The sequence below is a fragment of the Salvelinus namaycush genome, chromosome 13 (genome assembly GCF_016432855.1).
Source record: "Salvelinus namaycush isolate Seneca chromosome 13, SaNama_1.0, whole genome shotgun sequence".
Lineage (NCBI taxonomy): Eukaryota > Metazoa > Chordata > Actinopteri > Salmoniformes > Salmonidae > Salvelinus > Salvelinus namaycush.
In genome coordinates this window covers 9080413-9108373 of record NC_052319.1, presented here as the reverse complement: position 1 = coordinate 9108373, position 27961 = coordinate 9080413, and the positions used below count along the sequence as shown (strand labels likewise).

Genomic DNA, 27961 nt, shown 5'->3' with positions numbered 1-27961 from the left:
ATAATCCAAATGTCAATAAATTAGAGTGTACTGTAGCTATCGAAATAACTAGGGCAACAATTTCTCTTTAGGAACTCTCATTAGCAACCCTTAAGATACTCGGCTACAGCCAATGTAGCACGATTAAAATCAGGCACATTCTGTCATTCTGGGAAGGTGTGGTAACAATGGAAGAGGGGTGCGTCTGGGTGCGTCTGTAAAGGCGTGTGTGTGGACGGGATGGTTGTTTCTATGTGTACTCACCCTCTGGTCGCCTCCCTCCCTGCGAGGATCGTGCTTCTTGGCAAAGTGCCTCAGGTTGTCGTAGTTGTGGAAGTTAAAGAGAGACACCAGGTCCTGAAACGCATAGAATGAGAGAGGGTCATGTTCAGATGGAGGGAGGGAGGGAGACACAGAGAGAAAAAGACAGACAGAGAGAGCGAGTGAGACAGAGGATGAAAGAAACAGAAAGAGAGAGCTCGGACTAAAAATCTAAACTCTAGAGCAGGGGTGTCAAAGTCAAATGGACGGAGGGCCAAATAAAAAATTTAGCTACAAGCCGAGGGCCGGACTGTTCGAATGTTCATTGAAAAATTTTTAAATGACGCATATAGTCTAGTGAACCTAATTGAACCTACTGAAAACCTAACAAATATATTCCAATATGATCAGATAAATAAAGCAATATTTTCTTATGGCTCTGTCAGTAATCTTTAATTTTCAACAGACACAAAAGACAAATTTCCTTTATATAAAAATCCCCATAACATGAACATTAAATGAAAGAAACCGGTATTCAAGGCACCATCAGTAGCCTATATTTTCTATTTTAGCAAAAGTGGGCTAAATTTACTTCAAAGAAAAAAACAATAATAGCAATTTTCTATCATCCACTCAACTGAAATATTTTTAAAATATAATTGGATTGAAATACAATAAAATAAAGTGCAAAAATCTAGCCTTTTGTAGCCTTTGTTCCATGTCCATATTCTTGTTTTTGTCCGCGTGTTTCGTTTCATAATGTCGTCTCAGATTATACTCTTTCAGTACCGCCACACTTTCTCCACACAGAAGACACACAGGTTTTCCAGCTACCTCCGTGAACATATACTCCGACTCCCACCTTGTTTGAAACCCCCGGTTCTCAGTGTCCACCTTCCGTTTTGCCATTTTTGATGGGTATCTGAAAGTTAATTTTACTGTGATGCTGACGACTGCTGTGCCAATAAATATTGAAATGAAGCAGCCTACTGCTCGGTGCGTCACCGTTGCATTGTGGGAAATGTAGTATTGGTGCGTGTAAAAGATCTGCGGGCTGCCGGCTTGCTGCGGTCTGCGGGCCGGTTCTAATAATAAATCAAGATCATCCCAGGGGCCGTAAAAAACCTTCTCGCGGGCCGGATGTGGCCCGCGGGCCTTGACTCTGACATATGTGCTCTAGAGTGTATCAGAATAGCGGTAGGGCTGGGATTCGATCCCATGCGGACATGTCCGTACATGTCATGTGCTGAAGGCGGTGACGCTAACCATTGGTCTAGTGGCAATGCCAGGTCACATGAGTAGGTAGAGTTAACATCAGCCTACAAGTATCAGCTAGAGAACACCTGGACCCTCATTCCAGCCAATGACGCATCAGCATTCTAACAGTCTAATAAACACATTTCATATATGCTATCAGAAGAAGAATAATTTGGTTGTGTTTATGAAGGTCTTACGTAGTATTAGAATACTAAAAAACGTTTACTTTAAATAAGAATTGAATTAGCTTATGTTACTCTAGTCTAAATACAAATGAAAAAACACTATTTCAAGAGAAATCCATCAGAACGAAATTATTATAATTGAGTTTTTGCAGGTTTAAAGAAACATTGTGATAATAAGAAAATGTATAAAACAATAGCATATTTTAAAGTATTATGTTACTAGTCTTTGCTTAGTAGCCAGAGCAATGCTGCCTCACAACTGGCCATGTGCTGAAAGTATGGACAACCCAGACATTCTTGTAAAAAAGTGATATTTGCAAATATTTATTTGTTTGACAACGGTAATTGTCATAAACGGCAGAATATGACTTTCTGATCCTATATCGAAATCAAAACGTTTGACCTGCATGTGACTCTGAATGAGGATTTGATAAAGTGATGCTCCTTTCCCTGCATCTGTCATTTCCAAGCTGCGCCCATCTCTTCATGTACAATTTGACAACTGATAATATTGTCACTCAGACTATTGTCAATTTAATCTTATCTTTAGGCCGACTCTTATTACGTGTGAAATTAGTTTCGGTATAGTTGATGAGCCGGCTGTGCAGGCTGACTGGCATCGTTTGCTTCCCCTCACTCATCAACTTGGATAGAGTCAAGGACATGTTTTGCATTATTCTAAAGGCCTACTGCAACAGCATGTTTTCATTTCCCTTACAATAAATTTGATTAGCAATAGAGTAATAGTAAATAAAAGAGTAACAGCTTCTTTTTACAAAGTAAAACATGAAAGAGAATGATATCAACCCGCAAGGCGCGCATTCAAATGGTTTGGTTTTAAACATGAGCCCCAACGCTGATAAATAGGCATAAACTCATCACTGCACTATTGTTTTTCTAAATTAAATCAACCTCTTCTCCCTCCTTGTCGTTCAACTAGGCCTAATTTTGAATTCAATTGTGAAGTAGAGTGCACAATTATCGCCCATTCATCCATTTGTCATTCATTCAGTGAGGACAGAGAGAGACTCATTAGCGCCTGGCTGAGCAAAGGCTCTAAATCATTTTCTGTTTGTGTTTTTTTTTAAATGAACAAATGATCAATGCAAAATACAAACATTAAAAATAAAATAAATCAGGTAAGGAGCAGGAGGTTGCTTTTTTTTTACAAAATCAAAACATCAGTGGCCGTTGGCAGTTCTAGTGTTAAAGAACATTGGCGTTCTTCAACTACATGTTGACAGTGATCCCTGGCATTGTTTTCCAGCCATGCGATCTAATCAATCATCACTTTGTTATTAAGGAGCAGACTAGCGTGGGGCCTCTCTCTTTCGGCTCAGAGCTGTATCTGTACGTAACCCCACCGCCAATGACTGGGCATCAATGAGAAAGCACGTACTAGTTCACTATGGGATATCACAAGTAAACATACATCTTCATACAGTATGTACCATTCATAAATCTTGTTATGCAACAAGTCATACAGCATACCATTGTGTGAAATGCCATAACCAGCTTAGTTGGGGCAAACAGAAACTAGCATCCATCCAATTTTTTTTTATACCTGTTTGAGTAGAGTAGACAGTAGAGAGTAGAGTAATACTTTATTGATCCCAACTTGGGAAATTGTTTTATGCGTCTGTCTCTATGTACTCGTCTGCACAATGAGTTTCCCTTCAGGAACAATAAAGTTAGAATTGAATTGTAGCATGAAGAATAGCTTAGGTCCCGAATCAAACTGTATGCATTCACTTCCCCCGTGATGCAGCCAAATAGAGGAGTCAGACAGTGACTTATGAATTAATAATGCATGGCGGGGAAGAGAAAAATGACTAGGGGGGAGAGGAGAGAGATGACAAGAAGCTATTTGGGCCCGGAAATGCACTAAATAAGATGTTTCTGTGAGGTCTTGTCAGATGCTCCAGGAGGACTAGTTGCCTAGGCTAGCTCATTTCTGATGGTAGAAGGATTAATATGCAGTGGCGGCTCAGAGAGCGGGAGAGGAGAAAGGGCGATATATAATAAGATGCAGAAATATGATCATGTGTGAGGGTGGTAGTAGTAATGTGTGTGTGTGTGTGTGTGGGGGTGGCTGAGTATGTCTATTCGGAGGTGTCAATGTGTGTTTGTCAGTGTGTCCCCGTACCGTGCAGAACTGAATGCCTCTGACACTGTTGCCCAGCTTGTCCAGCGGAGGAGACCAGCACATGATGCCCATGACATTGGGCACCACCAGAAGGATGCCCCCCGCCACGCCCGACTTGGCTGGCAAGCCCACCTAGAGACACAAAGATACAGGGAGAGGTTACCCACAACTCTGTGGACATCAGGGCCCAAAATGTAAGAAGTGCATTATCTAGGATAAGCTCCCCTTATTCATTATGATCTAAGACAAAAGTGATCCAATATTAACAGTCATACTCAGACTCAAGGTGAATACAGGCCCAGAGCATTATACACACTAAGAGTGAGTGACAGACAGACACACAGAGTGAAAGTAATGAAGGAAAGCATAGGACCTACAGCAGGGATCAACTAGAGTCAGCCGCTGGGCCAATTTTTTCTTGAGAGGATGGTCTGGGGAATAATTTGTAGACTGCAAATTGACCACAAGAAGCGCAAACAGATATAATATTTTACTAATACATAACCATTTCAAACCTTGTTTACATTTGTATACCATCACGTGTCTCCCTATTATGCGTGGGAATACTTGATTGGATAATCGCGCAACATCTGATTGGATAATCCTCCATGGGGGCTATAGGTAGACCATTGACCTGGTTTGTTCTGGCAAGGACAGCGACTGGAGCCCAGTGGAGGGCAATCGGGGACATTGTGGGGCAGAGACAGGATGGATGGGACTAAAAGGGTCGTATTGGGCAGGAGGAAAAGGCAGATTTTGTCAGAGAGTGGCAGTATTGGGCAGAATAAGCTGTGCTTTAACTGGACCACAAATGTCAATGTTGTGGCCTGACACTCAAGGTGCATCTCAATAGTGTAAAATGGCTTCCTTTTCTTGTCTCCTCTCTTTCATCTGCACTTTTCTGGAAAAAAACAGGCCAGGTGAAAGCAATTTGTTTTGTCAGAGCAGATAAAGAACGGGAGACTGTGGAACATTTATATACAGCAGTGTTGTGTTGTGGTGCTATATGAGCTATGGCGGCGAGGGACAGTATACTCACGTGGAAGGCGAACTGGCCAGAGAAGTCGTACATGCCGCAGGAGTGCATGAGGCTCAGCGTGTCACGCACTGCCTCCGGGCTCAGCACGCGCTCGCCCGTGATTGGACAGAAGCCGCCGTTGGCCAGGGTGGCCGCCATGACGCTGGCGCTCTCGCAGGTCACCTCGATGGAGCATAGCTGGAGGGACACAGACAGTTACAACACAAATGTAAGATCAAGCCAAACAGTTATAGTGAAAGAAATACATTAATATAGAACATGCACACAGAATAAATATATATGACAGTCAAATGTGAGTCTAGGGCATTGCGTACTCAATTCTTCTCCTGTCACAATATTGCCCCCACTCTGGATGAAAACGTACTACAGTATAATCAAAATAGAGTGTATGCATAGAGAATGAAAACAATACACTATGATCAAAGTACATGTAAATGCATAGAGTATAATGTACCCAGTACAACTACTCCTCTCTCTTGTCCTTCTATGGTTTTAGGAAAGGCTCCAGGTTATGTGAGTTCTCAGTGGGCCAAGGCAAACATTACCAAAGGACCAGCATGACCGGAGCCTATACGTCAGTGGGCTGCCAGCGCAACACCAGAGAGGAAGGCTGTCAACACCCAAAGGGATGTGACGTCAACACAGCTATCCCATTACACACATGGGTGCGCATGCACACATTTCCCTTCTCAGCCAGAGAAGCACATGAACAAAGTCAGTCACCAGACCCAGAAAGAGAGAGAGGGAGGGATAGAGGGGGATTCACAATCCAGCCATTACAATAAGCCTGTCCTCCCCATTTCTCCCTCCACTGGCAGTGTGTAGTTGTTGTGGGCCGTCTGTCTGTACGTACCTGGAAGTAGAAATCCAGAATGGACGTCATGTCTGTCCCCTCAGGAAAGCACTGCAGAGAGAGAGAGGAGAGGGGGGGAATAGAAAATGAGGAATGAACAGACAGATTACATCCATGCAATATATTTTGACATGACTGACGTGCTGTTCTGTATTTCAGCAATCTTAGATTATACATTGGACAGAAACAGAGAGAGAGAGCGAGATGGCTAAAGTTCAGTTACTCCTTAAGGAATGATAGAGTAGCTCCTAAATCAAAATAAATACAGTTGAAGTCAGAAGTTTACATACACCTTAGCCAAATAAATTTAAAACTCAGTTTTTCACAATTCCTGACATTTAATTCTAGTAAAAATTCCCTGTCTTAAGGTCAGAAGGATCGCCACTTTATTTTAAGAATGTGAAATGTCAGAATAATAGTAGAGAGAATGATTTATTTTAGCTTTTATTTATTTCATCACATTCCCAGTGGGTCAGAAGTTTACATACACTCAATTAGTATTTGGTAGCATTGCCTTTAAATTGTTTAACTTGGGTCAAACGTGTCGTGTAGCCTTCCACAAGCTTCCCACAATAAGTTGGGTGAATTTTGGCCTTTTCCTCTTGACAGAGCTGGTGTAACAGAGTCAGGTTTGTAGGCCTCCTTGCTCGCACACACTTTTTCAGTTCTGCCCACAAATTTTCCATAGGATTGAAGTCAGGGCTTTGTGATGGCCACTCCCAATTCCTTGACTTTGTTGTCCTTAAGCCATTTTGCCACAATTTTTGGAAGCATGCTTGGGGTCATTGTCCATTTAAAAGACCCATTTGCGACCAAGCTTTAACTTCCTGACTGATGTCTTGAGATGTTGTTTCAATATATCCACATAATTGTCCTCCTCATGATGCCATCTATTTTGTGAAGTGCACCAGTCCCTCCTGCAGCAAAGCACCCCCACAACATGATGCTGCCACCTCCGTGCTTCACGGTTGGGATGGTGTTCTTCGGCTTGCTTTATGTTCTTTCAAACATAAAGATGGTCATTATGGCCAAACAGTTCTATTTTTGTTTCATCCGACCAGAGGACATTTCTCCAAAGTACAATCTTTGTCCCCATGTGCAGTTGCAAACCGTAGTCTGGCTTTTTTATGGCGGTTTTGAAGCAGTGGCCTCTTCCTTGCTGAGCGGCCTTTCAGGTTATGTCGATATAGGACTCGTTTTTACTGTGGATATAGATACTTTTGTACCTGTTTCCTCCAGCATCTTCACATGGACCTTTGCGGTTGTTCTGGGATTGATTTGCACTTTTTGCACCAAAGTACGTTCATCTCTCGGAGACAGAACGCGTCTCCTTCCTGAGCGGTATGACGGCTGCGTGGTCCCATGGTGTTTATACTTGCATACTATTGTTTGTACAGATGAACGTGGTACCTTCAGGCATTTGGAAATTGCTCCCAAGGACAAACCAGACTTGTGGAGGCCTACAATTTCTTTCTGAGGTCATGACTGATTTCTTTAGATTTTCCCATGATGTCAAGCAAAGAAGCACTGAGTTGGAAGGTAGGCCTTGAAATACATCCACAGGGACACCTACAATTGACTCAAATGATGTCAATTAGCCTATCAGAAGCTTCTAAAGCCCTGACATCATTTTATGGAATTTTCTAAGCTGTTTAAAGGCACAGTCAACTTAGTGAATGTAAACTTCTAACCCACTGGAATTGTGATACAGTGAATTATAAGTGAAATAATCTGTCTGTAAACAATTGTTGGAAAAACTACTTGTGTCATGCACAAAGTAGATGTCCTAAACGACTTGCCAAAACTATAGTTTGTTAACAAGAAATTTGTGGAGTGGTTGAAAAACGAGTTAATGACTCCAGCCTAAGTGTATGTAAACTTCCGACTTCAACTGTAAATACTTTCCCCCTACTAGCACTGACTTTGCTGCTAGCTAAAATGTACTTTCTATGATTGAGATATGTGGCTTTCCCCCCTACCTACAGTATCTTAAGATGAATGCACTAACTGTAAGTCGCTCTGGATAAGAGTGTCTGCTAAATGACTCAAATTTAAACGTAAAGGCAGCTCTCCGACTTAGTGAGTTGCACAATGGGAACAGCAAACAGTGCCAAGTAAGAGAACAGGGAGGATAAGAGGAAGTGTAAAGATGAGAGGGAGAGATAGCATCACGGTTCTGACCTTCTTTTCTTTCAGGTAATAGCCGATAGCGAAATTCCTGTCTCCTGACTCACGCTCCGACTGGAATCTGGGTAACAAAGAACACAACGAGTTAACAGACTACACCCATGTGAGTTGGTGTGTTTTCTTTCACCACATTCCTTCATTGCATCATAATTAAAAACCCTCTTCCAAATGAGATCATGAGCCTACTGTGATTAACTTCTGTAAACATCCAGACTTTAGACTGCATGCCTGCAGTCTAAACAATGATGAATAATGGAGGAGGGTCCGGAAAGGAGAAGGAGGCCACACAAAGGGGCTGCATCTGAAATGGCATCCTATCACCTATTTACTGCATTACTTTTGACCAGGGCCCACAAAGTGCACTGTATACAGTGCATTCGGAAAGTATTCAGACCCATTGACTTTTTCCACATTTTGTTACCTTACAGCCTTATTTTAAAGTGGATTAAATAAATGTTTTTACCCGTCAATCTACACACAATACCCCATAGTGACATAGTGAAAACAGGTTAAAAAAAATCAGAAATGTATTACAAATTTTAATCAGAAACACCTTATTTACATAAGTATTCAGACCCAATTTTGTTCAGCTGCATCCTGTTTCCATTGATCATCCTTGAAATGTTTCTACAACTTGATAGGAGTCCACCTGTGGTAAACTCAATGAATTGGACATGATTTGGAACCACCACAACTCTTCCTAGAGCTGGCTGCCCGGCCAAACTGAGCAATCGGCGGAGAAGGGCCTTGGTCAGATAGGTGACCAAGAACCCAAGGGTCAGTCTGACAGCGCTCCAGAGTTCATCTGTGGAGACGGGAGAACCTTCCAGAAGGACAACCATCTCTGCAGCACTCCACCAATTAGGCCTTTAATGGTAGAGTGGCCAGACGGAAACCACTTCTCAGTAAAAGGCGCGTGACAGGTCGCTTGGAGTTTGCCCAAAGGCACTTAAAGGACTCGCAGGCCATGAGAAACAAGATTCTCTGGTAAGACGAAACACAAGATTGACATTTTTGACCTGAATGCAAAGCGTCACGTCTGAAGGAAACCTGGCACCATCTCTACGGTAAAGCATGGTGGTGGCAGCATCATGCTGTGGGAATGTTTTTCAGAGGCAGGGACTGGGAGACTAGTTAGGATTGAGGGAAAGATGAAAGGAGCAAAGTCCAGAGAGATCCTTGATGAGAACCTGCTCCAGAGTGCTTAGGACCTCATACTGGGGCTAAGGTTCACCTACCAACAGGACAACGACCCTAAGCACATAGCCAACAAAACACAGGAGTGGCTTCGTGACAAGTCTCTGAATGCCCTTGAGTGGCCCAGCCAGAGCCCGGACTTGAACACGATCAAACTTCTCTTGAGACCTGAAACTAGCTGTGCAGCGACACTCCCCATCCAACCTGACAGACCTTGAGAGGATCTGTAGAGAAGAATGGGAGAAACTCCCCAAATACAGGTGTGCCAAGCTTGCAGCTTCATACCCAAGAAGACTCAAGGCTGTAATCGCTGCCAAAAGTGCTTCAACAAAGTACTGAGTAAAGGGTCTGAATACTTATGTAAATGTGATATTTCAGTAATACATTTTATTTGTAATAAATGTGCAAACACTTCAAACAATCCGTTTTTGCTTTGTCATTATGGGGTATTGTGTGTAGATTGATGAGGGAAAAAAAAACGTTTTAATACATTTTAGAATAAGGCTGTAACGTAACAAAATGTGGAAAAAGTCAAGGGGTCTGAATGCACTGTAGGGAATAGGGTGCCACTCTCTACTTACGTGGCGTTGCTGAAGCCTACATACTCATTTCCTGCCATCTTATTCAGGAAGTTCATGACCTGGAAACGAAACAACGAAATCAGTTAAACTTTTTTTCTAACATACATTACCTAAAACAACCACAAAATACCCCATACAACTCCAAACAGCTGCCACAATGCACAAAATGTAGTATTAAACTTGAGTTTACTTACATAGTCAAACTTCTCAGCATTGCTCGCGCCCTGCTGAAAAGTAATAGAAAAGGTATTAAGTCAAGTTTGTTGGACAAAGAGAAACTATTTACGGCAGAATGAAAGTAAATACATAAGCCTTGGCTTAAATAATAACAATACTGTCATACACAAAAACTAATGATCAGTTTGATGCATTATAAATGCAAAGTTAACTGAGCTTCGGTGAAACCTAGACAAACATACACAATTCAACATGGGTGAAGAGAATCTGACGGGTGTTAAATAGTTAAAGAGAGAAGTATAATGAATTTATAGAGTCAATAGACAGTTAATGTGTGGGCTTTGGTTGGAATCAAATTAAAGAAGATGATCTGTCATAATCACATTTTGTATATAAATGTAACACTAGGGCTGGCACAATTACATATAACCGTGTAACCGACGGTTATGGTTACCATATAACCAATGGTTATGGATGAAGAATAACCATCATTCCCATTAAAAAATTGACTATAGCAGTTATAGTTATCAGAATATATACATACACACATTCTTTAAATATTTGTTGGGGCGCCATTCGTGCGGTTGACTCCGTTTCTGCCATAACATGGACTCTTAACAACATTAAACTTTTTTGCCCCTTGCTGAAGCAAGAAAGGTGTTGTAGCAAACGATGAATAAATGTGCTTGGAACATCTAACCCTGGCAATAGGTCATACTTGCATAACTCTGATGATAGAGATAAATGTGCGCAATTGTTCTGCATGGAATAATCGGAAATGGGTAGTTCTGACAATGCTCTTCAACAAGTGATGATATTAAAACCAAAATAGTTATCAAATTTATTTAACAATCCTTTGAAAGTGGCACGTAAGCTACCTGTCAATGGTTTTAGCGAAGCCTGCGGTCTCCTTTCACCCTAGCAGCCAAGTTGTACACTCGGCACCATATTGTGATGTTTTATTGATAACCTATTTGCCTGGTAAACTCATGGGTACACTCGTAATAGCTGCCTCGTATTGTGACGCAATAATTTCCATGGTAATGTAGAATGTTCATTGAATTTATGTTAAAGATGCACTATGCAAAAGCCGCTCTGCCATTTCCTGATTGCTAAAATTCTGATAGTTCTCCTAATTTCAGTTTGTGACAAAACAAGCAAATATAGTGTATAGTAAGAGAGGCAAAAACAAAACTTAAAAATGGGAAGCATAGAAATAACTCACAGTAGCACAGATCTACCACTTCTTTATGAATTTGGTAGGGTCGCCCAAAAGGTTACATATTGCAGCTTTAAATGTGGCTCATGCAATGGATTTTTTGTAATGTCAGTTGAATCAACAAATCACACTTCCTATTTGAACGGTTATTACAGAGACTGCAGTCATTTGGCTGTCCAAATATTTTCATCCAAAATCCCATGTCCGTCACAGCCCTATTTAACACTTATTTTAGTGCCGTGCAGTGTGTCTGTGTGTGTGTATGTGTACGTGTGTATTATAGGCTAACACGTGTCCTGTGAACAGCTCTGGGGATCAGGAGGGCTTATTAGCATGGAGTGTTGATAGCCTGGGAGACTAAACAGAAGAGCAGGAGGTAGAGAGGGAGCAAAGGAAGGCACAAGGGAGGAAAAAAAAAACGATCTTCCTTGTCACTTGATCTAGTATGCTCTTATTTCTTTACCATTACTGGCTTTGCTAGACATGGCCAAAACAAAAAGGCATGCATGTCTATTGACCTCAGCCTGCTTCATATATTCAGAGAAAAATACTTCACTTCCAGACAGCATTCTAACATATGTATCAGTAAACATAACCAAGTAAAACAATAAATTACAGTGGTATGTTGAAAGAGATGCTAAATGGGGCTATCGATGCATCTTTTCTAACCGGGCTGGTTCAATGAGAGGGAATGGTGGGGGAGGGAGAAAAGGAAGAAAAATTACCAACGTCATTTACCAACGACATGGCAGCGGTGGTCATAATATCCCACCGTTCCTAAGTCTGCAAAATATGCAACAACATACACAAAAAAAAGACACAAGAAGCCATCAAAACCATGGTTACATAGTCGGGGTGTGGCCCCGGTGCCGTTGTCATGGACACACAGTGGGGTGTGTAAGCCCAACATATTTCCTGTGAGTGGTGTAATCAGCTCTACACTATGCTATATGATGCACATGCGGGTACATACTGAGAGACAGAGCATTGAGAGGGACACAGACATATTTCTCTACTAACTGACACATAGACGACAAGTAAAGACAAAACCACTGGATTTTTCGACGTTTCACAGGCAAAATGTATGAACAGAAAGAACCCACCCACATTATATGACCCTGTCAATGAATGGAGGAGAATGCAGCTTGCTCAGGAGTAGCTGTTCTACTCGCAGTGCCTGTGTAATGTTGTGGAAAAACTCGCATGGGAATAAAATGGACACCCAAGACAGGGTAACACAACACCTTTCAAATCAACTTCACCCGATAAAAACCATATACCTTTCAGTGTGTGTGGGTGTGTACAGTATGTGGTGTGTGTGCTCCTGTTTCCATGTAGAGGTATGTGAAGGCGTAGCCTCTCCGTGGGTGTGTGCGCATACTCTGTATACACTTAGCTGTTTGGTAGGCCAACATGCGGGTCTCGATTTCCAGCCGATTCGAGTCCATCAGTCACACACCACGAAGTCTGGTAGGACATACACTAGCACTTGGAAAAGTAATGGACATCTCCATCTGTTTATCATTTGGTGCATAATATTTCAACGAAAGGGGGGGGTCAGTATAATGGATGAGTTGTTTCACGAAATGGCACCGGAGGCTTGACCAATTGGGCTATTGTGTACATAATGTTTCTGCCACCGTCTCTTATGACTGAAAAGAGCTTCTGGGTATCAAGACAGCGATTACTCTGCTCGTACTGGACGAAAAAAAATTCTTTAACGAATCAGACGCAAAGGATTTACTTCAGGCACCCGACAAGGCCCAAATCCCCGTCATTCGCATGAAGAAGAGACAGAGATATCGGGGACGTAGGTCAGGCTGCCTTGTAAGGTTCTGAAGGCGAGTGGGTAATCTGCCTCTACTATCAGTCCTATTAGCCAACGTGCAATCATTGGATAATAAAATGGATGAGCTCCGATCAAGACCATCCTACCAACAGGACATTAACTTTTTAGGGATAGGGGGCAGCATTTTCACTTTGGATGAATAGCGTGCCCAGAGTGAACTGCCCAGATGCTAATATATGCATATTATTATTACTATTGGATAGAAAACACTCTGAAGTTTCTAAAACGGTTTGAATGATATCTGTGAGTATAACAGAACTCATATGGCAGGCAAAAACCTGAGAAGAAATCCAAACAGGAAGTGGGAATTCTGAGGCTGGTCGATTTTCAACTCATCGCCGATTGAAATCCCAGTGGGATATGGATCTGTTTGCACTTCCTACGGCTTCCACTAGATGTCAACAGTCTGTAGAACGTTGAATGAAGCTTCTACTGTGATGTTGAGCCGGATGGGAGCTGTTTGAGTCAGTGGTCTGGCAGAGAGCCAGGTCCTGGTCATGCGCATTCCACATGATATCGACTTGCGTTCCATTACTTCTATAGACACAAAGGAATTCTCCGGTTGGAACGTTATTAAATATTTATGATAACAACATCCTAAAGATTGATTCTATACTTAGTTTGACAAGTTTATTCGACCTGTAATTTAACTTTTTGAAGTTTTCGTCCGAAGTTCGCCTGGACCTGCTCGAGCGTTTGGATATGTGTACTAAACGTGCTAACAAAAGTAGCTACTGGGACATAAATAATGGACATTATTGAACAAAACAACAATTTATTGTGGAACTAGGATTCCTGGGAGTGCATTCTGATGAAGATCATCAAAGGTAAGGGAATATTTATAATGTAATTTTGTATTTCTGTTGACTCCAACATGGCGGAGAAATGTTGTTTCTATCTGAGCGCCGTCTCAGATTATTGCATGGTTTGCTTTTTCCGTAAAGTTTTAAAAAAATCTGACACAGCGGTTGCATTAAGAACAAGTGTATCTTTAATTCTATGTAAAACATGTATCTTTAATCAAAGTTTATGATGAGTATTTCTGTTATTTGATGTGGCTCTCTGCAATTTCTCCGGATATTTTGGAGGCATTTCTGAACATGGCGCCAATGTAAACTGAGATTTTTGGATATAAATATGCACATTATCGAACAAAACATTGTGTAACATTATGTCCTATGAGTGTCATCTGATGAAGATCAAAGGTTAGTGATTAATTTTATCTCTATTTCTGCTTTTTGTGACTCCTATCTTTGGCTGGGAAAATGTCTGTGTGTTTTTTGGACTTGGCGGTGATCTAACATAATCATATGTTGTGTTTTCGCTGTAAATATATATATATATTTTTTTAAATCGGACACGATGGGTAGATTAACAAGATGTTTATCTTTCATTTGCTGTATTGGACTTGTTAATGTGTGAAAGTTACACATTTCCCAGAAATATTTTTGAATTTCCCGCGCTGCCTTTACAGCGGAATGTTGTCGAGGGGTTCCGCTAGCGGAACGTGTGTCCTAGAAAGGTTAAAAACTGTCATATCTTATGTTTCAACGAGTCATGGCTGAACGATGACATGGATAACATACAGCTGGCTGGGTATTCGGTGCATCGGCAAGATAGAATAGCTGCCTCCGGTAAGACAAGGGGCGGCTGTCTGTGTCTATTTGTAAATAACAGCTAGAAATCTAATATTAAGGAAGTCTCAAGGTTTTTCTTGCCTGAGGTAGAGTATCTCATGAGAAGCTGTAGACCACACTATTTACCAAGAGAGTTTATCTATATTTGTCACCACAAACCGATGCTGGCACTAAGACCGCACTCAACAAGCTGTATAAGGCCATAAGCAAACAAGAAAATGCTCATCCAGAGGCGGCGCTCCTAATGGCAGGGGACTTTAATGCAGGGAAACTTAAATCTGGTTTACCTATTTTCTACCAGCATGTTACATGTGCAACCAGAGGGAAAAAAACACACAAAAACAACTCTAGACCACCTTTACTCCACACACAGAGACACGTACAAAGCTTTCCCTCGCCCTCCATTTGGCAAATCTGACCATATCTCTATCCTCCTGATTCCGAAAGCAGGAAGTAACAGTGACTCGCTCAATATGGAAGTGGTCAGATGACGCAGATGCTAAGCTACAGGACTGTTTTGCTAGCCCAGACTGAAATATGTTCCCGGGATTCATCCGATGGCATTGAGGAGTACACCTCATCAGTCACTGGCTTCATAAATAAGTGCATCGATGACGTCGTCCCCACAGTGGCCGTACATACATACCCCAACCAGAAGCCATGAATTACAGGCAACATTTGCACTGAGGTAAAGGGTAGAGCTGCCGCTTTCAAGGAACGGGACTCTAACCCGGAAGCTTATAAGAAATCCCGCTATGCCTTCCGACGAACCATCAAACAGGCAAAGCATCAATACAGGACTAAGATCGAATCGTACTACACCAGCTCCGACGCTCGTCGGATGTGGCAGGGCTTGCAAAATATGCCGAACTACAAAAGGGAAGCACAGCTGCGAGCTTCCCAGTGACACAAGCGTACCAGACGAGCTAAATGACTTTGAAGCTCGCTTCGAGGCAAGCAACACTGAAGCATGCATGAGAGCATCAGCTGTTCCGGACGACTGTGTGATCATGCTCTCAGCAGCCAATGTAAATAAGACCTTTAAACAGGTCATCATTCACAAGGCCGCAGACCGATTACCAGGCCGTGTACTCCAAGCACGCGCTGACAAGTGTCATCACTGACATTTTCAACCTGTCACTGACTGAGTCTTTAATACCAACATGTTGTTTCAAGCAGTCCACCACAGTCCCTGTGCCCAAGAATGCTAAGGTAACCTGCCTAAATGACTACCAACCCGTAGCACTCACGTGTGTAGCTATGAAGTGCTTTGAAAGGCTGGTCATGGCTCACATCAACACCATTATCCCAGAAACCCTAGACCATCTACAATTTGCATACCACCCCAACAGATCCACAGATTATGCAATCTCTATTGCACTCCACACTGCCCTTTCCCACATGGACAAAAGGAACACCTACGTGAGAATGGTATTCATTAACTATACCTCAGCGTTCAACACCATAGTTCCCTCAAAGCTCATCACTAAGCTAAGGACCATGGGACTAAACACCTCCCTCTGCAACTGGATCCTGGACTTCCTGACGGGCCACCCCCAGGTGGTAGGGGTAACACATCCGCCACGCTGATCCAAAACACGGGGGCCCCTCAGGGGTGCGTGGTCAGTCCCCTCCTGTATTCCCTGTTCACCCATGATTGCAAGGCCAAGCACAACTCCAACACCATCATTAAGTTTGCAGATGACAACAGTGGTAGGCCTGATCACCGACAACAATGAGACAGCCTATAGGGAGGAGATCAGAGACCTGACAGTGTGGTGCCAGGATAACAACCTCTCCCTCAACATGATCAAGACAAAGGAGCTGATTGTGGACTATTGTAAAAGGAGGACCGACCACGCCCCCCATTCTCATCGACGGGGCTGTGGTGGAGCAGGTTGAGAGCTTCAAGTTCCTTGGTGTCCGCATCACAAGCAAGCGATCATGGTCCAAACACACCAAGACAGTCGTGAAGAGGGCACGACAACGCCTATTCCCACTCAGGAGACTGAAAAGATTTGCCATGGGTCCTCAGATCCTCAAAAAGTTATACAGCTGCACCATCGAGAGCATCCTGACTGGTTGCATCACCGCCTGGTACGGCAACTGCTCAGCCTCCGACTGCAAGACACTACAGAGGGTAGTGCGTACGGCCCAGTACATCACTGGGGCCAAGCTTCCTGCCATCCGGGGCCTCTATACCAGGCGGTGTTAGAGGAAGGCCCTAAAAATTGCCAAAGACTCAAGCCACCCTAGTCATAGACTGTTCTCTCTGCTACCGCACAGCAAACGACACCGGAGTGCCAAGTCTAGGTCCAAAAGGCTTCTTAACAGCTTCTACTCCCAAGCAATAAGACTCATGAACAGCTAATCAAATGGCTACCCGGACTCTTTCTGACAGTGAGTGGCGGGTCAACAACACGCCTGTTCCCAGATCTGTTTGTGCTTTCTTGCCAACTCCTATAGTCAATGTCACGCCAATGACCATAGGAGATGGGGAGAGCACACAAACAGATCAGACCAAACAACATACGTGTCCTATAGTCCCAGAAAAAGTAGCCTAGTCCTCAGAGGAGCACCTAGAACAAAGGTCAATTCCACAACAAAACAAGCCTTAGATGAATGTTCAACGAGTCTCAACAAGCAACGAGAACAGACAATCACTTCTGTGATGTTTGCGTTTACTCTGTTCCTATTGGTCCATCCTCTCCAAAGAGCAGACAGATGGGGTGACACCCTCCTGTCCTCAGGAGCCGAGAGACGACAACAGTGAGAAGATGAGAGACAGTTTATTAGGTCTAGACAGGTGTGGAGAGGCACAGAAGCCTGGGGTTAAGCTAATGACTACACTCCTAGGAAAAAAAGGGTTACAAAAGAGTTCTTCGGCTGTCCCCATAGGAGAACCCTATATTTTGTGTTTCATGTAGAACCCTCTGTGGAAAGGGTTTTACATGGAACCCAAAAGGACTCTACCTAGAACCAAAAAGGGTTATCCTATGGGGACAGCTGAAGTATTATTTAAGGTTCCTAGTATCTTTTTTGTAATAGTGTAGCAAACCTCTTAGAGGGACACCAAAAGCTAGCACTAGCTTCTCCGATTGATCAGCTCAGGATCAATGCCTGTTTAAAGAGGAAAGATTGGTTCACTCTCTTTTCATCATGGAAACAAACAAGTAGATGGAATAAGCTTAGCGGCTTTTGAAATATATTTGACAAGTCATGCTTATTTAGTGGAATTAAATTAGTGCGTGAGTAAATTTGTTATGCATCTTATTTATCACACGCGCATATCATACAGATGCAGCGCCTTTGAGTGAAAAATCTGTCAGACAGCACGATAGTTGCTGCTCTAGGTCCTCAAACAGCTCTTTCCTTGCTGCTGGAGTGAAAGGTGCTTTAATAAACCCAATCATTGCGTAACTTTAGAGTTGACTATTATTAGTCAAGGCAATCACCTTTAGACTATTATTATTTCTCAACTAGTAATTGAAGCACGCTTCTTATTCGCCTGTGCATAGGTAACAGAAGGCAGGTTTCATTCACGCGTCACATGACTTTGCAATGAGCTGGAGGCAGTATGCATTTTGAAAACATGTACTTCATTGTTTGAAACCTGAACGTTTTACTACATATTATGAATCCGACCATATCCGTGGCATTTGGAAGTCTCCCATATGCCATTGAAAGCAGTAGCCTATTTCTCTCATGTTCTATTGGTTTTCAAATCAACTTTATTTCATTGTCCAGTAGCCAAAGGCACAATCCTAGTCAAATTAGCAACCCATGCTAGTCTTTGCATCTTTAGATCTCCCCTCTTTCACAATTTCTAATGGATATTTTCATCTCTGTGGTTTCCCACTGATTGCATTGTGGAATGAACATCCGCGCCTAGCCTACTGCCTTGTCTGCATTGCTGCGCTTATAATGTGAAGATATAATAGTTTATCAACATTTTAAGCTAAATGTTCTGATCTGTTGTATCAGCCTCATTGCTTTTTAACGTTGTTTTATGTAGCCTACTGCTTGTATTACTTTGGAATCTATAGTCCCACAACTGTCCCAGAGTCGGTTTGGAATAGGCTATTTCTTTCTCGCCAAGCTGACCAATAGAATAGGTCATCTTTTCTACTATGGGGGATAGTAGATTGACATAGACTAGTGATTTGACTGTTCGTTACTCGTCTTGTTGGCGAGTAACATCTAACATCTTCAAAGTGCGCATCGGAGTTCGGTAAGAAGGATGCACGTCGTTGCATCCTCATGTTGCATGTTCTGTTAAGATGAATTACCCTAATCTAAATGGGATTTCTGTACTTCCGAGCACCGTGTGTGGACGGCCTAACCAAGTTACGCACCCAATTCATATGGGTCTTATAAATGTAAATGCTGCCAGGCAAATGTCCAGTGCCACATTTTACTAACGGAAACCCTGCTTGGCGGGCTCAGCTAAAGTGCTCCATGATCTCTCTGACATAGCTTCGTCTGTTTGTGTGTGTCTGCCTTTCTGCGTCTGTGTGTGTGTGTGTGTGTCTTTCTGTTTGTCCATCCAGGTTATTATCAACTGGGGCGGCAAAATCATGTCCCAGTGTGGCTGCCCTAAATCCCTCTCAGGGAGGATTACGACAGGTCTTAATCGCAATGGCAATCACCTAGCAGTCGACTTCATGCCTCTCTGTTAAGTCAAGAGGTGTTCTCTCAGACAAACACACGATGATGATGATAACCAACTAGGTTAACCCCCTTGAGGCATTCCAAACGTTATCTGTCTACCACACTGACCCGGACTCTGTTTTTATCAATATCGCAAGCAAAAACAGACTAAGCTAATTTTGTACATACCTACAGTAAAAAAAATAGAAAAACAATCTACCAAATCTATTAATTTATAATGTTTATTACTTCTCCCTGCCATTATCATTCACCTAATTGCTAACATATGATGGGGTCCCTGGGTAGCCGGTGTGCCATGACCGGGGCCCCTGGGCAAGAAAAGGTTGAAGACCCCTGTGTTAGATCGCGGCGCTCGTCACTAATGAAATATCGACGCTGGGACAGAGTGAACAAGGCAAATGTACCTTATCTGGGCCGGAGGTCATTGGTATGAACTATGAATGAGACAGACAGTCAAAATACACAGAAACACAAGTGGATTCTTACCTTTATCAGTGAGGTGCAAACAATAGCGCCGGCGTTCACCATGGGGTTGTGGGGCTTATCTGGAAGAAAAAGAGAAAAAAAGATATACAATAACTTAAAATATTGATTACAAATCTCAAAGACCTAGAGTGGGAAGGATTCCTTGCAGAGCCTTTTCAAAAATGTACTAAGGTATCGGTTATAAATGCTTGCTACGAAGAATGTTGGAGTGACGTGCCTTTCATTGTAAAATGACATACAAATTCATAGAACAATATCAAACACAGACCACTGTCGACACTAGACAATCTATTCATAATTTTGCAAACCTTTTTTAAATGTATTGTAATGAAATGGATATGCAAATGTAATTTGGCATATAGCGCTGGGAACAGATGCAAGCCTGCACTTGAATCAATCAGGTTTGTTATTCAAACATGACAGACCAACACTTTCTCTCTGACTACTTAGATACTAATGAGATTTGTCAGGGTTAGGGGCAAAGTGAAATGAACATTAAACAAACAACATGATCTGGGTCCTGCTCAATGTCCAAATGTCAAGGCTACTTCTCTCGCTGCAGTGAGTCTTAACCTCCTTACATAACGGCCACCAAATTGACATAGCTATCCTGGCACCTCCACCAGGGGATTCTGAGAACAGTGGCACATGGCCCACGCAGACAGGGGATGATAAAGACCAGGGCCCGTATCCACAAAGTGTCTGAAAGTAGGAGTCCTGATCTAGGATCTGTCCATATAAAGCACATTTATTATGATCTAAAAGGCTAAACTGATCATAGATCAGCACTCTTACTCTGAAAAGCTTTGAGGATATGGGCCCAGATTGCTACTCAGATGTGCACCAGCGCTAAGGATTATGGGGTTTCAGTGACTGAACACAACCCTGAGACAGTTACAGTGCCTTCAGAAAGTATTCATACCCCTTGACTTAATCCACATTTTGTTGTTACTGCTTGATTTAAAAATGGATACAATTTATAATTTTTACCACCCAGCAAATGTATTGAGAATGAAATTAAGAAATCTCCCGAGTCAATACTTTGTAGAAGAACCTTTGGCAGCGATTACAGAAGTTAATCTTTCTGGGTAAGTCTCTAAGAGCTTTCCACACCTGGATTGTGCAATATTTGCACATTCATCTTTTCAAAATTCTTCAAGCTCTGTCAAATTAATTGTTGATCATTGCTAGACAACCATTTGTAGGTCTTGCAATAGATGTTCAATTAGATTTAAGTAAAAACTAACTCAGACACTCAGGAACATTCAATGTCTACTTGGAAAGCAACTCCAGTGTATATTTGACCTTGTGTTTCAGGTTATTGTCCTGCTGAAAGGTGAATTAATCTCAGTGACTGGTGGAAAGCAGACTGAACCAGGTTTTCCTTTAAGATTTTGCTACTGAAAACCTCCCCAGTCCTTAATGATTACAAGCACACCCATAACATGATGCAGCCACCACTATGCTTGAAAATATGGAGAGGTACTCAGTAAAATGTTGTATTGGAATTGCCCCAAACATAGCATTTTGTATTCAGGACAAAAGGTTAATTGCTTTGCTACTTTTTTTAAAACAGTTTTACTATAGCGCCTTGTTGCAAACAGGATGTATTTTTTACGAATATCTGTCAATTAGGTTAGTATTGTGGAGTAACTACAATGTGGTTGATCCATCTTCACTTTTATCCTATCACAGCCATTAAACTATGTAACCGTTTTAAAGTCACCATTGGCCTCATGGTGAAATCCCTAAGCGGTTTCCTTCCTCTCTGGCAACTGAGTTAGGAAGGACGTCTGTATCTTTGTAGTGATTGGGTGTATTGATACAGCATCCAAAGTGTAATTAATAACCTCACCATGCTCAAAGGGATATTCAATGTATGTAATAGGTGCCCTTCTTTGTGAAGCATTGGAAAACCTCACTAGTCTTTGTGGTTGAATCCGTGTTTGAAATTCACTGCTTCACTGAGGGACCTTACACATAATTGTATGTGTGGGGTACAGAGATGAAGTAGTAAAAAAATCATTTTAAACACTATTATTGAACACAGAGTGAGTCCATGCAACTTATTATGTGACTTGTTAAGGACATTTTTATTCTGGTATTTACACATTTGTTTTATTTTTTGTCCATAACAAAGGGGTTGAATACTTACTGACTCATTTCAGCTTTTCATTTTGAAATTATTTGTAAAAAAAATTCAGGCTATAACACAAAATGTGGAAAAAGTCAAGGGGTGTTAATACTTTCTGAAGGCACTGTAGAGTACGTCATTACATACTGTATCTTTCTTATGACGAGCGCAAATTTAACACAGTTGTCAAAATGTCAGTAGGAACTAAATGGGAGAAAACGTATTGAAATGAAGGAGGTAACACCTGAACATATCCAATACAAATGTATAGTTTTTTAATGTTTGCTCTGATTTACCAGCACAGGCATATCCCATTTCTTGGGGTGAGGAGGACAGTGAAATGTATCCTCCATTTGGTAGTCAAATGTGTTGAGGGAATGAAGGTCACCTTAACTTTGACTACATAATGTGTGTGTAGGAAAACATTGAGGTTTCCATATGGCCAGCTAGGACACACACACACACACACACACACCTTTGGGACTCTTGACAGGTTCTCTTTCTTCTATTACTGGGTCACCATTGATCTTTCTATTGGTATTCTGAGGGAGCTAGATGTAGAATCGTAGGTGGAAAAGCAAGCAGGAGGACACTGTGTGAGACCCCCGACTCCTCATCATACGTCAGCCCACCCCTAGTGAGCAGAGGGAGGGAATGGCCTCTGAATCATTCAAGTTTCATCACGTCGCCATAGCAACAGTTGTCGAAAGGCCAAGTTGGATTGAAAATAGACTAAGGCGGTTGGGGTTGGTGTGGTGCAAGTAAGGGCCTCTACCCACTCTTTTTATTGGTGATGTCAACATTTACAACCAATCAGCCCGCCTTGTATTCCGCGGTGGATGCGTCATCAGCTGGAGAGCAGTAAGAAAGCAGTGGCATTTGTAACCGTGTTGGATGGATGATGACGCTCGAGGCATCGATGTGTAGACAGAGGGGACTGGGGAAAGAGACATCACTTGTGGGCTCTTCATCAAAAGCACTTAAGAGGTAAAATAATCAAACAAAGGGGATGGCGAGAGGACAGGGGACGGGGGCATTCAAAGGCAAAGTGGCTATGGCGTACTTTGATCTATGACCTAGCTACGTCATACTGCTCAGAAAAATATTTGTATTTATTTATTTTAGATGTCTGGACACTGCAACACAGTGATGCTGTACCTGCCTATTTACCTGACCTGTAATGATTTGAAATAACATTTGATGACAGGGATACAGAATTTAACGGTATGATCTGGATTCAACATTATTGTGATTTGGATTCAAACTGGTCCCTGGCGTGACCTGAGGGGCTTTCCCCATTCTGGTCATTCTAGTCTAATTCTGTGCCCCAGCAGGATCAGCGCTGAGAAACAAAGCTGTGTGTGTCCCTCCCAGCTCACCGTCCTCGTCCAGGAAGAGCTTGTTGAAGCGCAGGCCGCTGGGCTCCTTCCCGATGAAGCGGTGCACGTACTCGGTGCCGTGGTCGTGCACCGCGATGGCGTACTTCAGCGGCTTCACACACGACTGCAGGCAGAAGGGGACCTTGGTGTCGCCTACCGTGTGTCTGAGGAGAAACAAATGCAGGCTTAAGAACAGGTTAATCCAGTCCTGCTTCCCTGTTCTTTAAGGCTTCCTACACATCACAAACCAGATGCACCTTAATTGACTTTACGTGTCATCACGTCACATGATAACAGAGCTTCTCTCACATCCGTTTAAGGTAATAATAACACTGATATCACAAGAACGGCTTGAGGACAGTTAGAAATTGTTCATAAAAATATAATTTCAATGCAGATATTGGCCTCAACTCTGCCAAGAACCGCTGTGTGCATGCAGGAACTATTCAACTGGGGAGGTTTTCTTACTGAGGCTGAACACTAAAGCAGTGTGCAATATCTGGAGCGCATGATGGCTCTCAACACTGTATTTCAAACCATATAATCAAGTGGGGGAGGAGTGAGCGAGTTAACGTATTGTTAAAGAAGGTCACTATGACCAGACATCGTCACTCATGGGCCGTCATTAAAGGAGATGGGGAGAGGAGACACAGAAAAGTGAGAAGCTCAGAAGGGGGTGGAAGAAAGTGAAAAAGAGGTAGAGGGAGAAAGACTGTGGCGGATGGAATACAGAGGGGGGAAAAAGAGACAGGATAGAAGGAAAGAAAGATGAAGAACAGAAATAGAGAAACAGAGAGGAAGAGGTAGGTTGAAAGAGAGAGAGGGAATAGATAAGACTGAGAAAGACAGTAAGAGCGACAGAGAAAGAAAAGGAGAGATGCTAAGGGGCATCCAGATAACTGCCCCTCCCTATTTAGTGCATCATGGTGTTTCAACATGTTTCAACAAAACACCTCATTCCAATGTTATCTTTATGACTTTCTATCCTACAGCAAACATCATAAAGAGGAGAGATTGTGTGTTTATATGTCGGTAAACGACACTAACACCCCCTAAGATTGGTTGTTATTTTACCATATCCATTATCAATGAGTGCGCCAGAACTAAACTTCGCACCCCAAATCGTAATGTTTGGCTTCTACTGGAAGTTTAGCTGGCCCTTATCCCAGTTCAGATGGCCTTGAGATATCACATCACTGGGTAAATTTGCAGATGTTAAATAGCGGAAGCGTGTGCATTTTCAGTGTTGCCAACTGTTGACCAACTTACCAACTGTTGGTCTTAAAGATAATAATAATAACCCTGCCTCAATCACATGACAAAAGCTTAATGAGTACATAATGGTGTGGTGAGGCGCGAGTCTAACCTTTGTCCATCCACTGTACACAGAGACACGGCCCACAGGTCTGGGCTAAATTTGGCAAGCTGGGGAATGTAGTCTGCAACCTGCGGCGGAGAGAAAAATAGTTCCAACACCTGTTCGTGTAAGACTGCCAGCTCCCTTGACAAAAATACATAGTCTTAGGAGAAAAAAAAGGTGCCATCTAGAACCTAAAAACGGTTCTTCGGCTGTTCCCATAGGAGAACCCTTTTTGGTTCCAGGTAGAACACTTTTGAGTTCATGTAAAACCCTTTCCACAAAAGGGTTCGGCATGGAGCCAAAAAGGGTTCTCCTATGGGGACAGCCGAAGAACCCTTTTTTCTAAGCGTGTACAGGTAAGCGCACACAGAAGAAAAGGATACATAAGAAAACTCCAGCTACACACAAGGTCTGCCATTGACGATACCACAGAGGAGGTGGAAGACAAAAGATAAAAGGTGAAAGAGGCAGACTACAGGAACAACGAGAAGGATGGCGTCCACCCACCTCCCCCGGGATGGGCTGATTACCAACCTGGCCTTCGGTCAGATTTTTGGCACTCTCGTAGAGCTCGTCGATGTGAGAAGAGAAGGACTGGAAGTCGGGGATGACAAACTTCTTGCGGAAGGCCTGGGTGAGCAAGACTATGTTGCTCTGGACACATCTGGAGGCAGGAGGGTGGTAGAGGTTATTTGGACATTAGATGACATGAGTCCCTCTTTGCTCAGGTAGTTCGCATGGAGCTAACATAGCCATGGTGAGCAACAAAATAGACACTAAACTGACAAACTTTTTTTTATAGTGATGAGTTCTGACTTCTAAACTTGAAAATATAAAATATCCTTATTCATGTCACTGAGGGAGAGAGAGGAATGTAGAATGTTTACATTCTGTCAGAACATGTTATTGTTAGACATCAGGGATATATGGGAAGGAAAAGGGCCACAGTCTGGTACAAGTCAGGAATTTGGGCCGAGGTCAGGTCAGATGAAGTGTGAAAGAACATGCATTACTTACTAAAGCCCTGTATAGCAACAGAGATGTACTGGCTGTTCAGATGTGTAAGGAGGAGACTCAGTATAGGAGGAATGTTTAAATACCAGTGCCTGGTTAACTTAAGATAAACAAAACTCCCTTACTGTAGCTTTGTGAGTGCTACATAAACATTCATAAAAGATGCTTATCTCAATGACCACAATATATGGCCTACTAAAAAGAAAAGTGAGGTGGCAACTAGGGCAGTTTATCATTTTATTTGTATTTCATTTAACCCTTATCTAACTCAGTTGAGTACAAATTCTTGTTTACAATGACGGCCTACACGGTCCAAACCCGGACAACGTGCGCCGCCCTATGGGACTCCCAATCACGGCCGCTTGTGATACAGTCTGGATTCGAACCAGGGTGTCTGTAGTAAAGCGTCTAGCACTGAGATGCAGTGCCTTATTCCTAAAGATCCTCTTCCATCCTTGAAGAACAAATCGATAACCATACTGTATCTAAAAAGGTTTGAATGCATGGTTTCTTGTAGGATACTGTTTTTAACATGCCGCCAGGCCTCAGGAGATCGTTGCTAGCCAATATTAGCATTTAACACATTGAAGGATATAACACCCAGGTGTGTCCAGGAGACAGACATCCCATATAGTTCCATCCCCATCCCTCTGCTGCAATCATTTACATACACGTCCCTCAGGGAGCTATAGGCTAGGCCTTGGAGACTCAGCGAGCAGGCTGCAGTTACAGAAATGTTCCAGGGACAAACTATTCCAGGGGGGGGGGTGGTGAATAACGGAAGGGTTGTCTTTAGGGAACCACCCAGAAAGAACTGTATGCGCACACACAAACTTTTCTTGTAACCACAAGGACAACTATTGTACAAGGCAGCACTTCCTCTAGATGCAGATGAAAACAGGAAGACTGGCATGGGCATAACTGGGCACGGCGTGTAGATATGGAGACCAGTTTGGCTCCGGACAGACGGACCAGTTTCAGTGCGACTGTATAGTAGTGCCATCACTCGTTTCCACCTTGCCCCGGTATCTTAAAAATAGCTGACCATCGCCACACACATAGATATTTGACGTTTCATTTGTGGTGATGGGTGACACTGGGCAGAAAAGCAGGCAGCGGACACCTGACACGGCAACCGGCCGAGCAATCATGTGAGCAAGACATTACCATCTGAAATGTTCCGAATGCAACCCTGGGTCGTATTCATTAGGCAACAAACGTTAGGAACCGGGAGGGACTACCTGAACTTCTCCAATAAAGAAATGTTTTCTGTTACAAAACGTTTTGCTACAGTGTGCCCTAATGAATACAACCCTGATGTTGCAAGCACCGCACGCCAATCAACTGAGTCATTTGAGCCTACGACCGAACACTGAAGTACATAGACTTTCTGTGGTTTGGCTCTGCTACTCCAGGAGGTCTGGACCCCCTGTCTAGTCTACCGTCCATCAACAGCAGAAAGGACGAGTGGACAGAGCCTATCGTTTTACACAGTGCCCTGTCAATGTTAACCTGGCCAGCCTACTACCACCCACACCCACAATGTGTTCAGCGGGTGACAACAGAGAGAATGAAAGTGCTAGGTCAGAGGTTCCCAAACCCCCCTCTTTTAAAAAAAAACTCAGTCCAGCTTTCAACTTACTCTTGAAAGTTGTAATAGTAGAATGCACAAGGTGCAATTTTGAAATTGGGTAGCGCATCGTCAGTTTTCCTCCTGTCATATCAGTCATTGCAAACCTTAGAGATATTTATAACTTGTTAGAAATGTCCAGATCAACTAGCCCATGTCAGCTACATGGTTTTTTTAGCTAGGTTATGCAGCCCATAGATTTTGTTGTAACGTTTGAGCCGCTAAAACATATCACATGAATACACGTTAGACATGGCAAAACGTATAGAAATGCAAGAGAAATGTTGTTTAAAAACAGCAACATTTTCTCTGCCCCCCCCCCATAACAAAATGTGTAGAATTGCAGGAAATACATTTCCCTGCTAAATTCTCTCCACCAACAAGAGGGGTGTGAACAGTTTGTGTCATGAACAGTGCTTGTGCCAATAGTAAGACATGGTGCGCGGGATGTTCCCCAATGTAGGAAGGGTAGACTGAGTGAAAAGGTTTGGGAAACCCTCTGCTAATTGGCCAGTTAGGGCGGTGTAGCTTAACGGTATCCAGAGCGTGATGTTGTTAGGTAAGATGAGGAAGGGAGAACGAATGAGTGTACTCATGCACTGCTCAAGTCATTTCCCTTCGCCACAGAAACTTAGAAATAAGACACACCGCGTTGGCCGCTAATGACAACTGTCAGGCCCAGTGTGTGCGTGGCTGTAAACAAGCTTGTGGGGTTAACCA

At 42.7% G+C, this 27961-nt stretch overlaps 1 protein-coding gene across 4 annotated transcripts in view; it reads right to left on the bottom strand.

Annotated features, from left to right (window-relative positions):
• LOC120058214 (glutaminase kidney isoform, mitochondrial-like) overlaps positions 1-27961 on the bottom strand; it is a 61148-nt gene that overhangs the window by 12291 nt on the left and 20896 nt on the right. For 3 of the 4 annotated variants that reach the window (XM_039006702.1, XM_039006704.1, XM_039006705.1), the window contains exons 4-14: positions 25132-25261; positions 24604-24683; positions 23238-23401; positions 19725-19783; positions 9880-9912; positions 9686-9744; positions 7902-7968; positions 5721-5771; positions 4868-5044; positions 3829-3960; positions 244-336 (exon numbers count right to left, since the gene is read on the bottom strand). In XM_039006702.1, the coding sequence (XP_038862630.1) occupies positions 244-336; positions 3829-3960; positions 4868-5044; positions 5721-5771; positions 7902-7968; positions 9686-9744; positions 9880-9912; positions 19725-19783; positions 23238-23401; positions 24604-24683; positions 25132-25261 (1045 nt within the window). The remainder of the gene's footprint in view (positions 1-243; positions 337-3828; positions 3961-4867; positions 5045-5720; positions 5772-7901; positions 7969-9685; positions 9745-9879; positions 9913-19724; positions 19784-23237; positions 23402-24603; positions 24684-25131; positions 25262-27961) is intronic. The other variant, XM_039006703.1, reaches the window with a different exon arrangement.